The sequence below is a fragment of the Microtus oregoni genome, unplaced genomic scaffold (genome assembly GCF_018167655.1).
Source record: "Microtus oregoni isolate MIOR12 unplaced genomic scaffold, Mior012 000018F_ref0000195, whole genome shotgun sequence".
Classification (NCBI taxonomy): domain Eukaryota; kingdom Metazoa; phylum Chordata; class Mammalia; order Rodentia; family Cricetidae; genus Microtus; species Microtus oregoni.
The window spans coordinates 18,145,101-18,162,217 of NW_024543077.1; the positions used below are offsets into that span (position 1 = coordinate 18,145,101).

The 17,117-nt window shown below is 41.3% G+C and overlaps 1 protein-coding gene across 12 annotated transcripts in view; it reads right to left on the bottom strand.

The window, feature by feature from the left end:
* Positions 1-17,117, bottom strand: part of LOC121458749 (disintegrin and metalloproteinase domain-containing protein 22) — a 225,790-nt gene that overhangs the window by 72,582 nt on the left and 136,091 nt on the right. For all 12 annotated transcript variants that reach the window (XM_041668082.1, XM_041668080.1, XM_041668078.1 and 9 more), the window contains exons 5-7: positions 7,932-8,014; positions 2,076-2,139; positions 648-717 (exon numbers count right to left, since the gene is read on the bottom strand). In XM_041668082.1, coding sequence (XP_041524016.1) covers positions 648-717; positions 2,076-2,139; positions 7,932-8,014 — 217 coding nt within the window. The remainder of the gene's footprint in view (positions 1-647; positions 718-2,075; positions 2,140-7,931; positions 8,015-17,117) is intronic.

The following is a 17,117-nucleotide window of genomic DNA, read 5'->3' on the forward strand; positions in this document are numbered from 1 at the left end:
GGATCATGATCCTTGACCTTTAGCAGCTGTGGGACCCTGGAAAAGACATACTAGCTGAACCTCTGTTTCTTCATCTTCATGTTATATTAACATACAAAGCTACGGCAAAAACAAAGTTAATTAAAAGGAGCTAAAGACAAATGTCCACTGCATAGTCAGTGTTCCACAAACATGGGGTGGTAGCAGCCAGGTCAGCGCCGCTTGCCAGGTGACATGCCGATGCCCCTCTCCAATGAACATTTGCATCAATTAAGCTATAAACACAAATGAGAGGAAAATATGTGCCCATTTCACAAGTAGCAAACAATTATATGAAAGGCTAAATTATAGCTTTTGCTTAAAGTGCTACAGCAAAAGGAGAGGAAGGAAACAGCACATGGGGAGATGATTCATGCCTGTGTTCACAAAACCATCATTCTCCCAAGGATGGATTTTCACATCATTTACCAGTTTTACTCTAAATTATGTCTCATTCCTAACACTGAGTCTTAATTTCTTAAGTATTCCTTCTGTGTGGTTAAGCCATATTTTTCTTCAATTGTAAACAAGGAAGAACCCTTTGGTGCAACTCGACAGACCACCTAAAATGTCTAGAGCAATGTTCAATAATTATTTTTAAAAAGAAATCCCCAAAATGAATACCATACCAGTTGGGAGGTCATCCAAGGGAAATTCAAACAGTCTGGATTTGTAAACCGAGTGGAACTGAGAGTCCTCCTGAAAGGCAAAGGGCAGAGATTAAGCACATGGCAAGTAAGTATCTTTGGCTTCAGGCGATCGTAGCTGGAGAAGCTGGGACTAGGGACCTGTAGCTTGACTACGCTGCTCCAGGTTTATAAGGGGCCGTGAGCAGCTGCACAGTCCCATTCTTCTAACACTGCAGCCACCAATTGCAACCAAGAAGCCTCAGGGGCAGAAAGGCCAAAGCTGCAGTAATGGAAAATAAATGAATGGGCCTATTTCCCCAAGGGAATGTAAGGCCTCTTGGAACATGGGTTAATGATGGCTTCTTTCATGACTCCTGCCCCTACATTAGAGCCAGGTAGCTTAGATAGCCAATGGCCAAGGCTACCAATTTTCCTGGTGACTACAATCAAACCAACAGACACAAGCGATGCCCAGAATCCTGACATAGACAGTTCCAGAAGGCAAGAAATAACACAACACTTTTTCTTCTAAGCAAAATTATTAAACATTCAAATGATTTCATCTGGCTTCATCTAAGTGCTAAAGAAATAGAATGTCCTAGTACGAAAGTTAACTACAGCCTCTATAAAGTCAGTGTCCTGCAAAGTGATAAAGCAGCTTTAGTAGGTCCTCAGGGAACACACATCAGATGGTTCCCCAAACAGGGTTGTTTAACAAGTGAAAAAACAATGTGCATCCTGGAAATTACTTCCTCTGTAAATGTTTGGCCAACATGGCATGAAACAAGGAAGCTGGTTTGTATATGCAAAAAAAAAAAAAAAAAAAAAAAAAAGATCGAAAACTGTATTGTTTCCCCGTAGCCTGACAGATTTGGCCTTAGCCAAAGAGCAATGAGGGTATTGTAGTCTATAATCTTAGTCTTTTCCTAATAGGAGGAAATAACAAAGGGTAAATGAGGCACTTTGATCTGTATGGCTGATGTCCTTATAATGGAAAGGAAGAGATGATCAGAAATATCTCTCTGCCAAGTAAAAATACAGTGGGAAGGCAACCAGTTGCCATCCGAGGGGAGAGTGCTCGGGGGACACCAGCCCTACCGTCACCTCGAATTTTAATGTCACGGCCTCGATAACTATGAGAAAATACTCTGTGGTATAAGCTACACAGTCATGATACTTGGTATAGCTGTCTAAATTAAGGCCCATCATGCAACAGAGAGAAGTGGTGGCTTCAGAAGATACTTTAGGGAAAGTATTCCCAACACATGCAGTATCGTGCGTGTGTGTGTGTGTGTGTGTGTGTGTGTGTGTGTGTGTGTGTGTAGTCCTGGCCCTAACAATATAACATACACGAAAGGTGGAAAGGGATGAACAAGATGAAGGTCTCAGCACCAATGCTGCCGTTCGCACAGCAGGCGGAGCACTTACGTGGGAGGTCTCGTTTTCTTCTGGTTCGATGAGATATGTGTGGTTCCCATCAAAGAACATCCCACTGCCGAGCACAAGAAAATAATTAGACAGAGCTACCAAGTCTCATTCAGAGCAAGCTCGTTGAAGGGTCAGCTGCACAGGCCTGGTCACGTTCAGTGTCTATTTCCCAGAGCCCCATCCTCAGCAGATAGGCAGGGCATCGCACAGGCAGGTGAGACATCGCACAGACATAGCACATACACTTCTGTCCCTGACCTCACTAAGGCAGATCCTCCCGTCTTGAACTCCAGGCTCAAGACTGAATTCTCTGCTTTTCATTATTCTTCTAACACGGAATTGTGAGACTTACAATAGAGGCCACCCTAGAATATCTGTGAAAGCGTAATTCTCAAAAAACCCTCCTCAGACTTCAAGGCCGGGACTCTGGAAGCCGTATTTAAAACAAGTCTCAGCCGAGAGTGGCAGCAGACTCCTGTAATTCCAGTGTGCTTTGTGAGGTCTGCCTCAGAAATTAAAACAAGTCTCGGCAGCTGGAAGTGGGGAAATAAGCTTGCAATCCCAAGTACTTGTAGTCAGATGGTAGAAAGAAGATTCATGGTCAAGGATGATCTGGGCAAATTCAGGTCAGGAGAGCCTGTCCAAAAATCAAATGCTACAGCAGGTAAGGCTACAGCTTGGTTGTTGAGCGCTCCCCTAACATACACAGCCATCCAGTACTGAGAAGACCAACAAAGCCTACAACAGCAGAAAGAGCGGGGCAATGCTGGCAACACGGGCTGCCTGAGAGCACTCTGAGAATGGGCTCCAACCACACCCTGGAAGGTGCTTTGGCAATAAGGCAAATGAATTTGAACAACTCAAACTAAATCTTTCCACAACTGTAAAGAGAGAACCCATGACCGCTTTTCCAGGAGAGACACTGAAGTAGCCTTCCTAGATTCCGTCTCTCACACAAGGAAGACAGGAAGCCTGGACACACAAACTGGTCATCTGCAACCGGAGACCACCTTTGCTCACTCATTCAGAGTGAACCGACAGGGAACCAACAAGGCAAGGCTGCAGATGCAGGGAGTGGGCCATAAGGGAACAATTTTCTGTTGAATTACGTTTTGAGGAGAATAAAAAAAATAGACACATAATAAGGAAGGAAATCTAAGTTAGGTGAACATGGACTTTATGGTGGAAATCAAGCAAGTTCAAGTTAGTGATTAGCACTAGAAGCCTGGGTGTAAGAGAGCTGAACAAGAAGACCGGTTTCTTCTAGGAGTTCAGGGTACGGCTCCACAAGGAAGATGGCTTACCTATACTGTACAAACGGCATTTCAGTTGCTCTCGTGGCATGATCCAGGAAACGTAAGAGGACAGCATGGTAAGGGCAGAATGGGCAGGGGACAGAGTAATGGAAAAATGCAGTCAGAGGCCCATTGGTGGGTATGGTAGGTAGCCTCTTCTGAGGGCCTTGGCTGTTACTCCAATGAGAAGACTGACAAGCAGACTTCTAAAGGGAGGAAATGCCTTCTCCCTATTTTGTTTTATTGCTTGTTTATTGAGACAGTGTCAGTCAACCCTAGGCTGACTCTGAATTAACAGCAATCTATCTGTCTCTGCCTCTCAAGTGCTAAAATCGCAGGCATGAGCCACTATGCTTGGTTCTCCCTGTCTTAAAATATCCTTGCTACAGTGTTAGAATACCCTAGAGAATAGCAAGACTAAGGGCAGGGGTTAGTAGAATAGGATTATTATAATAACCCAAAGAAGATAGTGGTAATTACAGAAGTGGTGAGAACTGGCCAAATTCTGGAGCTTCCACTGAAGATGAACTACAGCGTATAAGATAAAATAAGCCCCTTCCTCCCCAGGTTGACTTTGGTCAGTGTTTCCTCACAGCAATAGAAAGCAAGCTAGAATAATTTTTTCATTATGTACTCACTCCTAAGTGGATATTAGATATAAAGTAGAGGCTAACCATGCTACAATCCACAGACACAGAGAGGCTAAGTAACAAGGATGGTTCAAAAAGACCCCTGTGGACCTCCCTAGGAAGGGGAAACAGAACAGAGTTTATGGGTGGACTGGGAATGGGTAGGATTGGGTATGAGATGAATCAGGTCAGGGTGGGATGGAGGGAGAGTACTAGGAGATCAGACTGGAATTGGGAGACCATTTGGGAAATTATTAGAAACCTAGTACAGAGGAAACTCCCTGGAATCTACAAGAGTGACCCTAGTGAAGCCTCTTAGTAACAGGGGATACAGAGCTCCAACTGTCATCTATAACCAGGTAAGGCTCCCAGAGGTGGAACCAGGACATCAACCTACAGTCTGTCCTCCCTGCAATATTGCTAAGCTAATGGTGGCACAGAAATGTGCGAGTGTCCAGAGGCCCAGGCCACAGGAGGGAGCCCATGCCTCGTTGGCCTGGATGGCCAAGAACCAGACGTCAGACAGCCTAGAAACCCAGGACAGAAACAAACACTATTGGCAAAGGAAAAAGTCAATGAAAGGATTGCTGATGACATTCTGCTGTACTCAAGGACAACTGTCTAGCCCCGTTGTCGTCAGAGAGGCATCGTTCAGCAACTGACGGAGCAGATGCAAAGCCCCACAGTCAAACACTAGGTGGAGCCGGGGAACCCCACAAAGAGAAGGGGAAGAAGGAGTGTAGGAGTCAGAGGGGTCAAGGACACAAGGAGAACAGGACCCACAGAATCAACTAAGCAGGGCTCACTGGAGTTCACAGAGACTGAAGCAACTGTCACAGACCCGGTACGGTTCTGATCCAGATCCTCTGAATAGACGCCACAGCTGTGCAGCTTGGTGTTCTTGTGGGATTCCTAACAGTGGGAGTGGACGTGTCCCTGATGCTCTTGCTTGTACTTGGGACCTTTTTCCTTCTCCTATGTTTCCTTGTCCAGCCTTGATAGGAGGGTTTGTGCCTAGCTTTATTGTAATTTGTTATGCCATGTTCAGTTGGTATCCCTGGGAGGCCTGCTTATTTTTTTGTGGGAGGGAGTTCAAGATAGGATTTCTCTGTGTAACAGTCATGGCTGTCCTGGAAAGCTCTCTGTAGACGAGGCTGACCTCGTACTCACAGAGATCCTCCTGCCCTGCCTCTTAAGTGCTGGGATTAAACGTATGTGCCACCACATCTCCAATGTGTTCTTTTTTTAAGGACATGGAGGAGGAGTTCATCTGGAAAGGGGAGAGGTTGTGTGTGTGGGGGGGGGGTACTAAGAGGAGTGGAGAGAGAGGAAACTGTGGTTAGAATGTAATGTACGAGAACAAAAAAGATAAAAATAAAAAGATTCTGATTCCTCATAACAACATGTTTTTACTAATACCTGAATAATAATAATAAAGAATAGTAAAACAACTGTTTCATTTGCTTTGTAGGTTGACAGCTTTACATTATAAGATAAATTCTACATATGATAAGGGTAAAACAATTACACCTATAGATAGAACCAAATAATTAGAACAGTTGAGCTAAGTTGCTATAAAGCTGAATTAAAATAAGACTTTGAAAGGTAACAATCATTTTTACAAATTTCCACAAGGGGGCAATAAACTTATATTTGATCTCATCTTTTTAGGTTCCCATAGTTACAAGATTTTGTGATAACTCAAACATACATGGAGCAAAATAATTGCTATTAATCCTTTGAATTTGTAAAAATGTACCCCTATAGACTCTATGAGAAAAGATTATTAATATAATTTTCACATTTTATATTCCTCAACTAAATGCAGTGAATCAGAAATATGAAAAAACCTCATTATGTACTTGGTCATTCATAATAGAAGAATTCTGTATGTAGTAATATGGCTTATACCTAAACCATTATACTGAGATAGCCTATGTCCTTTAATGTTCCGCAATATCCCTCCAACATATTGTTAGAGGCAATTGTGTTCAGAAATAAAATCATGATCATAATAGGGTTCATCAGTAACAAAATGTACGAACCATGTCTATACCATCTAAGAAAGTCTAAGCACCGTAGCACACAATTCTGTTTGTACTTGGAGACACATCATGGACTTGTCTATTAATTCCATTTTGCTTAGTTTTAAGTGAGAGAGTTTGTAAAGATAGATACAAAATATATGAAATATACTAACTTAAAGCAACTGAGGCAGGATCCTGAGAGGTGCTGTTTACAGTTCCCACCTTCCTTAGAGGACTGTGAGAGGGTAGAACCAGCTCTTGTCTTAGACGCTCATGCCCCGTAGGGCCCATAGGAGAAGCTCATCGCTTCCTCCTGGGTCTCAGACACTGTCCATTTGGGAAACTGGGATGCAAACCGGAGAGCAGTGAGCACCATGCTCACACTGTGACTTGGGCTGAGATTCTGTGAGTAATACAGAGGTGGGGAAGGTCTCTTGCTTTTGAATCACTCTGCTTTCCAACACACATTTGCTCATATAAACATCAGTAAGATCAAACATAATATACCAAGCCTACAGGCCTGCTGTGTTGAGATAAGGTACACCACTTTTACTATGACAATGATTGCAACATTTCTTTCATCGGGTAAGAAAATCAAGGCAAAGATGCCATGTTGTTAATCTCTCTTCACTCGAGGAACATATGCAATTATATGCATTTATTTGTCATAAGAAGCAAGAGGCTTTGCATTAAGCGAGTGCACAGCCTCCGTCCTCTGGCCATCTACTTACCCTGGCAGTTTCTCTGTCTATCTGTCTAACGGACCTCTCTCCAGAGCTTGGCCAGAGCTGTCACTTGGGCCACTAGCCAGACTCTCCAGGCTTTCTCATTCCATCGCTACTGCAGATTCCAGATCTAACGCCCACTCAAGGTTCTCTGAAAGGATGCTGCAGGCCCCCCTCCACCTGCTGCAGGTGACACCTTGGGTCTCTCAGGCTCTACCTGTCCTTCAGCGCCAATTCTCCATTTGTTTCTGGCCCTGATGTTATTTATTATTACTTTCTCAAATAAAAAATATATACCTAAATATTCCTATAATATTCTACAAGATAAAGCCAGGCAAATTTGCCCTGCTTATTACTACACTGAGGTCTCAAGGCTCACCCAAGATAAAATTGCTGGAACGTTTCCAGTGACGGATACACAGCGGCTCACAGTACCAGTTGATTAGTGGAAAAGGCCACATTTCCAACTCACTACAAAAAGGATATCTAGCAACAAAACTTAAAAGTAATTGTCTTAGCTCACTCCGTGCAAACAAAAGCAACAATAACAAAAAACCAAACAGAGTAAAACACGCCAGAAAGAATCAAATGATTTAGTCTAAACAGGATGCTCGGAGATGAACTGGTAGTTCTCAAGAGGCCGTAAACACATGCATCACCATCCCAGACAGGATGAAGAGAGGTGTATTCCCATGTTCACCATCAGCAAACATTCTGCGAGGGGAAGGTCATGAGAAAGGAAGCAAGGAAAGACAAACTCGCCCTCAGAGCTCCATGAGTGTGTGTGTCCTCTCCCACAGTGCTATGAGTTACGTGGGTTCTGCAGAACACAGAGCTTCTGAGGTCATCTGTGTTGTTTGTGCAGAGAGCCATGAATGTTCATCTGCTAGGATTTCTATCATTTCAGGAAAACCAAGGAAGAGTAGAGGGTTGAATTGGTTTGGAGGAGCTAATCATCTCCAGGAACAGAGAACAAACTAACCCAAGCCACTCCAGTCTGTATCTAGACGAAACTAAAAAAATTCTCCAAGTATCACTGTATGGCGGCATAATTTCAAAGCCTCTGGCTCCCGAAACTCTAACATTGTACTAGTACATTCCGAAACTCTAAATTTTACTAATACATTAAACATAAAGTTACTGAAACAGCAAATGTATAAGTAATTTATGTGACACTTACTGGAGTCCGTGGCATGTTGACAGGGCAACAAATGAGCCAGGGTTTCCTCGGATCTGGCCCTGGTAGTAACAGTGTTCCCCTCCCTGGAAACAGAAAGAAAGGGCATGAGCCTGGCCCCAGAAGCGTCTTACATTGCACCTCCATATACGCTGCACAGGGCTTCATCACCCAGATTAGCATTGTCCAGCCAGTTCCAACAGAATTATTTATGAACGTGCCTATTGAGCAGACGCCAAATCAGAAGGCAGGGGAATAAAGGTGGACTTAACTTTGCTTTTATGCAGATGCTACAGCAGTCAAAATGCTGAGATAAGTGTGTGGCCCATGCGCCAGGATAGGTTTAATAAGCTATTTCCCAGTTCTGAGGGATTCCCTTCTGAGCAACATTGCAGTGTAATTTAGCATCCAGCTGAGCAAAAAGAAACGGGCATCACTTGAGAGTCATCAGATTCCTGTGATGGAGGAAAAGATCTGTTTCTGTGGTGCTCACATCAAGTTTATAGCGTTCTTTCTCAAGTTGGGAATTGCTTTTCTTCTAACAGTCTTGGGGGTAGAGTTTAAAGTTCCCTCTGCAACTGGTCACATCAACTGAATGCAATTCTCTCAACACAACTGGAAAAGAAATGATACACAGATGAGCTACATCCTCTGGTGTGGTCTTGAAACACTCGGCAGTGAGAGAATGGTCCAAAGACCACGGCACCGTGGAGCAGCTTCAAAATATAGAGCCCTTGTCACAGCAGACCTACAAATGAGAATCTGCATTTCAACGCAGTCTACGGGTGATTTATGTGCGCATAAAAGTTCGGAAAGCTCTGCTCTAAATCACCTTTCCCCCACTAACTTATTTATTCTGTAGCAGAAAGCCTGTCATTAAATTGATATTCAGAGATTTTTTTTTTAAAGGAAAAAGTGAAAGAGGAGCACTGAAATGTTATGAAATGAAGAGTAACTGGAAATGTTACTCGCATTAGTCTGCCTGAAGGACCAACCCTGTTAAAATACCCCGTGCTGGCCAGTTAACAGGGAAGAGTAAGAAGACACAGGAGGCAATAGGGCTGAAAGTCTGATGCCTGCCACTGTTTCTGAGATAATCCCATGGTAGTTGGGAACACTCTGCTTTGGAGAATTCCAGTAAAATGGCAGAGCGCAGTCCCTGACCCTACTGTTGGCCAGAATGATGGCATTTTGTGAACTTCTCCATTTTGGCTGAACTGTGACAATTCCAGTAACTACCCCAATTTGACTTGTAGAAGTAAATTAACTTGTTCCCCTAGATTCTTGACTGTCCTGTCCAATGAACCCCAAGAAATATTAAGATGTTACTGATCACCCCAACCTCCTATAATGCCCAGCCATGACCAACTTCAGGCCAGAAAGGAAACTTTCCGGCCAGCTTCCCAACCTCCTCTTTCTGGCCTCTGACTACTCAGCTTGCAATTAGTATGTCTGTTCATGCTCTCCTTGTTCAGATCACAGTTAAGCATTCAGAATCTTTATGGGTTTAACTTCTAATATGGTTATGAAAAACAAGCTCACAGCAAACTCCCTGATTCTCTGGCTCTTAAAATCTTTCCACAATGTTCCCCGAGCCTTAGGTGCAGGAGTGATTCGTAGTTGTATCCATCGGAACTGGACTCCACCACTTTGCTCTCTGAAAGGCTATAACTCTCAAGACTCAAGGCTATAAGGCTTAAAAGTTCCACGCTCACAGTCGCCAAGTAGCGATGCAAACTTTGGATGACTACAAATCCTGTAGTCTTTTCCCAACACTACACACGAATTGGATCTCGAACTTGTGATTTATGCACTCCATATCTAAGCTTTCTCCTAGTCAGATTTACTGCACATTTTTCTCATATTCCACTCTATTATTTTTTCAGGACAGAAGATAAATATTCTCCACTGGGCTATGAGAACCATTAACAGTCCATAGAGCCCACTACAAGTGTTCAGGCAAACACATGATTGAGATAGTTCTTATTTTCTGGACACATCTGGTTCTACCTGAAATCAGAACACTAGCTTCATACAGACCATACAAGAAAAGGTCAACAGTCACTGAGGTGGCCTGGACACAGAGAGAAAGCTCTTTGAAGTATTGTTTTCAGCTCAACAATGATCAACCAAAACACAGATTTTTCTCCTAAGAGGTTTCAGAAGTCAACAGTAACACATGAAGAGAGAAGAAAGAGGGAAGATAATCACAAATAATTATGGTTTCAGATTAAAAAATAATAGATGTCAGCAACCACTGTGTGAGAAAATATGCCAGGAGAACAGACCATAAAAATATTTCATAAGTTATTAAAGGTTATTTTTTTTAATACCCACTCTGGAAATGTGTCATTGTATAATTATAATTATAAATATAATTATAATTCTGTTTTTAAATAGCACCCCCCTATTACACTGCAGGAAAAGTTAGATGATTAGACAACAGAAAAGAATCTTCCACTAATTTCCACTTCAAAACAACAAAAACAAAAAAAACAGGAGTCTGTCGAAGAACAGCTTATGATCAGAGCCCGTCTGTATAAACCCTAATGCAGAGAGGAACTCAATGTGGTTGACTCACTATTGAGTGTGTCCATGACACTTTAAAGAGAAGCATAAACAGGAGAGAAAGAGACCTCATTGGCCTGGGCTATTCAAATTGACTTTATTTATTCATTTATTCATTCAATCATTCATTTATTCACTTTGATTTTTCAAGACAAGGGTTCTCCGTAGCTTTGGAGCCTGTCCTGGAACTAGCTCTTGTAGACCAGGCTGGCCTCAAACTCACAGAGATCTGCCTGCCTCTGCCTCCCGAGTGTTGGGATTAAAGGCATGTACCACCACTGCCCGGCTCCAGTTGAATTTATAAATATATACTGAAATATAAATATATGCTCTCATAGCATATGTAATACTTCAAAATAATGGTAAGAACTCATTTTAGCATTTTAAATTTATCAGATGCTATTAACCATAAATCAACAATTATTCACTTTTTTTTTTGAGACAGGGTTTCTCTGTAGTTTTGGTGCCTGTCCTGAAACTAGTTCTGGTAGACCAGGCTAGCCTCAAACTCACAGAGATCTGCCTGCCTCTGCCCCCCCCCCACACCCAGTGCTAGGATTAAAGGCATGTGCCACCACCGCCTGGCCCAATTATTCAAATGAGAAAGCAAGGAAACCAGGAGTGGTGGCTCAGTGGTTAAGAAGAATACTAGCTGCTCAACTATGTTCATAGCAGCATTGTTTGTCATAGCCAGAACCTGGAAATGTCCCTCGACCGAAGAATGGATAAGGAATGTGGTACATTTACACAATGGAGTACTACACAGTAGAAAAAAATAACATCTTGAATTTTGCAAGAAAATGGATAGAGCTAGAAAACATCATTTTTGAGTGAGGTAACACAGATACAGAAAGACAAGTATCACATGTACTCACTCATATGTGGTTTTTAAACATAAAGCAAAGAAAACCAACCCACAAATAACAATCCCAGAAAACTTAGACAACAATGAGGACACTAAGAGAGACTTACATAAATCCAATCTACATGGGAAGTAGAAAAGGACAAGATCTCCTGAGTAAATTGGGAGCATGGGGACCTTGGGGGAGTGTTGATGGGAGGGGAGAGGCAGGGAGGGGAGCAGAGAAAAATGTAGAGCTCAATAAAAATCAATAAAAAAAGAACACTAGCTGCTCTAGCAGAAGACCTGGGATCAGTTCCTAGCACCCGCATGGTTACAACCATCTGTAACTCTGGTTCCACAGAATCTGATATCTTCTTCCTGACACCACAAGTACCACATGAACACGATGCACAAACATACATGCAGGCAAATTACCCATAAACATAAAAGGTAATAAACAAATAAATGAAGAAGTAAAGTAATGAACTTTATTTTCCTTCAATATATTTGATAATATTTATTATTCTAAACTAGAGACTTTAATGATAATGAAGCATTTTAATTCATTTATGTCCTATTACTAATATAAATGACCAAATAATTTTATATTTTAAGGACTATTTTGTTTGCTATTTTTAAATAATATACATTTAGGAGAAAAGTGCTAAGGATTTGTACCGCTTATAGTAAAGAATAAACTGGATCCCTCATGTACACTGTGCAAACCATATGTACCACCAAAAAATAAGCCTTTTTGAAATAGTTTGTGTATATACTATGCATATACAGAATATCTATAGAAGGAATAAATTATAATATCAATCCTAAATAAAATGCTGTAATCCCTATACAGATTATAAATGTACATTTTTTTTCTTATATTTGAATGTCAACTTTTAAGTTTTTGTTATGTGTGTTACAATCCAAATCATCACAGAAGTTAGCTACCTAGTAGACCAGAGGGCAGAAGGGGATCTTCCAAGGGCAGGGAAATAGAACATAGGTTACAAAGAGATGTAGGGGAAACTAGACTAGGAGAGGAAAAGGGGAAAGAGATGGGGAGGGACAACTGACACTAAAGGACTCTTGAGAAACCATATGGAAACCTACTGTAGAAGTTCCCAAAATAGATAATATATGAGAGGAATTTAAACTGAGTCATCATATAATGGGTGAGACAATGCCCCAAATGGATATCTTATTCTACCAAGTAAAACCTCCATGGCGAAAAAATGGATTATATCTTATTGAGTTGTTGGCCAAAGGAGTCCCACAAATATTACAGGCTACCGCCAGCGTTATTGGTTGCTCTTCACAACCTGTTGGTAAGACCCTATTGCTAAAGCCAACATTTATTTATGTCATCAAACATGAAGAAGTTGAGCTTAACCTCTGCTAACTAGCTCTTGGCACTGGAAGGCACCATGCATGCTGCCAGAGGAGAAAAATAATCATCAACATCACTCAGCTAGCTGTAAACACTGTGACCTGTAACAGCAACCAACTTGCGAGACGTACCAGTGGAAGAATGACAGAATGTGATGGCATTAACCAACCACTTTCTCATAGGACTAAAGGTCTACTCCATGAGGTGGAACCCATGCCTGACAATGCTAAAGTGGCCAAAAACCTGAGACTTCATAAGTCATGGGCCTAGGGGAGAACTTGTGATTATTCTGCTAAAGGTATAGAGCTGTAAAATGACCCCTAAGGACACACTGCTGTGGCCATCAATCAGTGCATCACTCAACTAGAAGCTTCTTGCAGTACATTGTGATCCACAATATATAAGACATCACAACTGGGTAATACGCAGGCGCAGGCATGAGAGACTGAATTACTCAGCCCTAAACGGGATATCTTCATCAAACCTCTTCTCGCAAGGCTCAGGGATCTGTGCAGAAGAAGTGGCAAAAAGATTGCAGGAGCCAGAGGTTAACAGAGATCTTCCAGACTTAGGCGCATAAGAACTCACAGAGACTGTGGCAGGGTTCATAAGACCTGCACAGATTCAAGCCAGCAGGGGACCAGCACTGAGAGGGAACGGGGACACAAAGTCCTACCCCTGACTAAGAAGCTATTTGTAATTGATGATGCTTGCTGATAAAGGGAAAATCCACTTTTTACAATGGAGTGTCACTGGGCTTATCAACCACACTCCAGGGCAGGCACCGTGTCCAGAAGCAGTAGGCCAACACAAAATGAACTCGATGTTGTTTTCATGTTCTTTTGTATGTGTGTATGGGGGGTGTTTTTGATTGTTTGTTTGTTTGTTTGTTTGTTTTTGTCTTACTAGGCTTTTTTGCATGTTTTGATTTCAGTTTTTGTGTTTTGTGAGTTGTTTTTTTTTTTTTAAAGAGAGAGAGAGAACATGAAGCTGGGTAGGTTGGAAGGTGGGGAGGAAATAGGAGGCTTTGAGGTAGGGGAAACATTATCAAATTATATTGCTGGAAAAAATTAAATAAAATAAACAAAAAATCCTTTTCAATATACAAATGGTTTGATAGCATTTACATCATTCTGCCTAATTTGTCTTTCCCTCAAAGCAATCCTGACATCTTCCTATATCACCATTCTTCCAATAGTGGCATGATATCCCATTGTGGGATGAAAATAATTCATGATAGCCCTGTCCTAACACATATTTGGATAAATGTTTGCTGCCATAAGCAATGATGCAACAAACACTTTCTCGTGTGTTTCTGTGTACTTGTGACAGTCTATACATAGGGTTGTTGACCTAGTCAGGCAAACAGCAAGTGCATTTTAAATTTTAGTAAATTAGAGAAACAAATACAATTATAGTTCTGTACACATATCTATTTTATACTATACATTGTAACTGAACTTAAGAAACTGCATTCTACTTAAACTTATGTGTTTTGTATCAGGAAGATGGCATGGGGAGAAGGCATGAGCTGTCAAACCTGAGGACTAGAGTTTAGTCTCCAGGACGCACATGATGGGAGGAGAGAACCAAGTCCTGGAAGTTGTCCTCTGACCTCCACACACATGCTATGGTGTGCATGTGTATAATCACACACATACACGCATACAATTAGAATCCCATGTTTTAATAGCATCCATTGACGTACACCAAGTTTCTCAAATCTAACCAAGTGTAAAATTCTCCAGACCTTCATCTGACTTTAAGAAGCCAGCTACTGTGTAAGTAGGTATTACATATCATATATAATAATCTAAGGCATGTGTTGTAGAAAACTAGAAAATCAATATATCCTCACAGAGATGGGCTCCACATCTGGCTGCCAGTCATAGTGCTTTTCCCTTGCTGTCATTTTGTTCAAGAAATAAATCCACTGTGCTAGAAACCTTCTTCATACTTCTTGATACAATAATTCAGTCATAATAGTACAGATGTTTAGTCTTAACTAATTAGACAGTACTATTTAAAAGAAGTTCCCTACCTTTGTGTCCATTTAATGGTTTGTTTGGATAAAAAAAAATCGTATATTTTTATTCTAGGAAATTCAAAGAGATCATTTATTTATAAAATTCGAAGCCATACAATATTTCTATTAGTCAGCCCACAAGATCTCAAAAGAATATTACAATTCATTATAAACAAAATGAGATAACACAAAAGGAGTCTGGATTATAAAATGATGAAAACACGCTCGAGTAAGTACTCGGGTCATGGCCATTTGCCCCCCCCCAAATGCTCAAGTGGAAATTCAATAACTTTTCCCATTTTAAAGGGGCTAGAGTCGCATTTGCCAAAAGCCTTTTTAGACCCCCACTTCTCCCATTTTTCATCCTTTCCTAGATATTGTAATTTTTAAGACTGTACTTTATCTCCTCTTCCTACATTCCTGCGTCTATCTTATTTGATCAAGCAGACCATGTCTCTTTCAGATTACCATATTCCTGATGTGTAGTCATATTCCCAAGCATCCTTTTAAAGAGAGGCATACTGTGGATCTCAGGCTGCGCATCAGTTAAACAGGCATCATGCCTACTTAAGATGCCTCACCAGGGGATACAGCGATTCCACAACCTAACAAAATGAAATACACCAAATTCATGTGTGCGTGCATGTGTGTACGGGGAGGGGGAGATAAAAGGAGGGAGAGAGTGGGGGTTGCATTTCCTGAGCGAGTGATGCTTCAGCGTCCCCTGAGCTATGAATCTTATTCTTTGTTATGACTAATTCCAAAGTCAGATGTGTTGCTGCACACTTGGAATCTCAGCACTTGGCAGTACAGAGGCATGGGGGCTGAAAATTTCAGGCCAGCCGGAACTATACAGAAAGGTCCAATATCAAAATGAGACAGAGAGAGAAAAGAAGGGAGAGAGAAAGAGTAGGAGGAAGAGAGGGGGGAGGGGGAAAGGGATAGAGAAAGAGAGAGACAAAGAAATGGTTTATAGTGAAGTTTTTTTTTAATAGTTGTACTGGTTTTTGGTTCTAGGGACTGGACTCAGGACTCTGTATCTGCTACACTCCTGGTCTGGACTGGTTTTGTATTTATTGATAAGCCTGGGAACATGTAGCAATCATTTATGAAGGAGGACTAACATCCAAAATATATAAGGAGCTCAAAAACTAGATATCAAGAAAATAAATAACCCAATTAAAGAAATGGGTTACAGAGAATTCTCAACAGAAGAAACGCAAATGACTGATAAAGAGACGTTCAACATCCTTAGTCATCAATGAAGTGCAAATCAAAACTAGTTTGAGATTTCATCTTACACCCTTCACAATAGCTAAGATCAGTAAAAAAAAAAATGACAGCTCATGCTGGTGAGGATACGGAGTAAGGGAAACACACATCCATTGCTGTTGGGAGTACAAACACATACAATCACTATGGGAATCAGTGTGGCTTATTCCCAGGAAGATGGAAATAGCTCTAACTTAAGATCCAATTTATACCCTAAGGATGTTTCATCCTACCACAGAAACAGTTGCTCAACCAAGTTCAATGATGCTCTATTTATAATAGACAGAAACTGGAAACAACTTAGATGTCCCTTAACAGATGAACTGATAAAGAAAATGTACATTTACAGTAGGAGATTACTCAGCAATTTTAAAAAATCATGAAATTTGCAGGTAAATCGATGAAAGTAGAAAAAAAATAATCCTGAATGAGGTAAACTAGACCCAGTAAGACAAACATGGTAGATATATATCTGGTTACATATTTGTTTACAAGTGGATATTAGCTGCTAAGCTAATAATAACCAAGCTACAATCTGTAGAAGCACATAGGGTGGGTGACAGAGTAAGGGACTAGAGGTGGGCAAATAGATCTCCCTAGGAAACAGAAACAGAATAGATAGCTATGGATGGATGTGGGCGGGGGGGACTGGAATGAGAGGATCAAGTGAAGAGGGATAGAAAAGGGAAGCAATAAAATGAAGAGTCACTTGAGATGTGGTATGAAAACCTAATACAGGAGAAGCTTCACAAAAAATACAGATATATGATAGGGATATAAATAAAATTGCCAAATAATGGGGAGACAGCTCCAACTAGGCATCTCTTGTCATAAATAAAGCTCCTAGTACCAGCACCGGGTTATATATTATTGGTCAAAGAGGTCCTATGATCCCCCAAACAACACACACTATTGACAAGACTATAGTTACTCTCCACAAACTGACAGCTAAGCCACACAGCTGAGGGCAACACTAACACAACTCACTGAACATGGAGAAGTCAAGCTGCTGCCTATAGAGCTGTCACTCCCTATGTTCCAGCATCCTCGGTACAGGAGGGCACTCTGCAGGCTACCAAAAGATTAACCTAA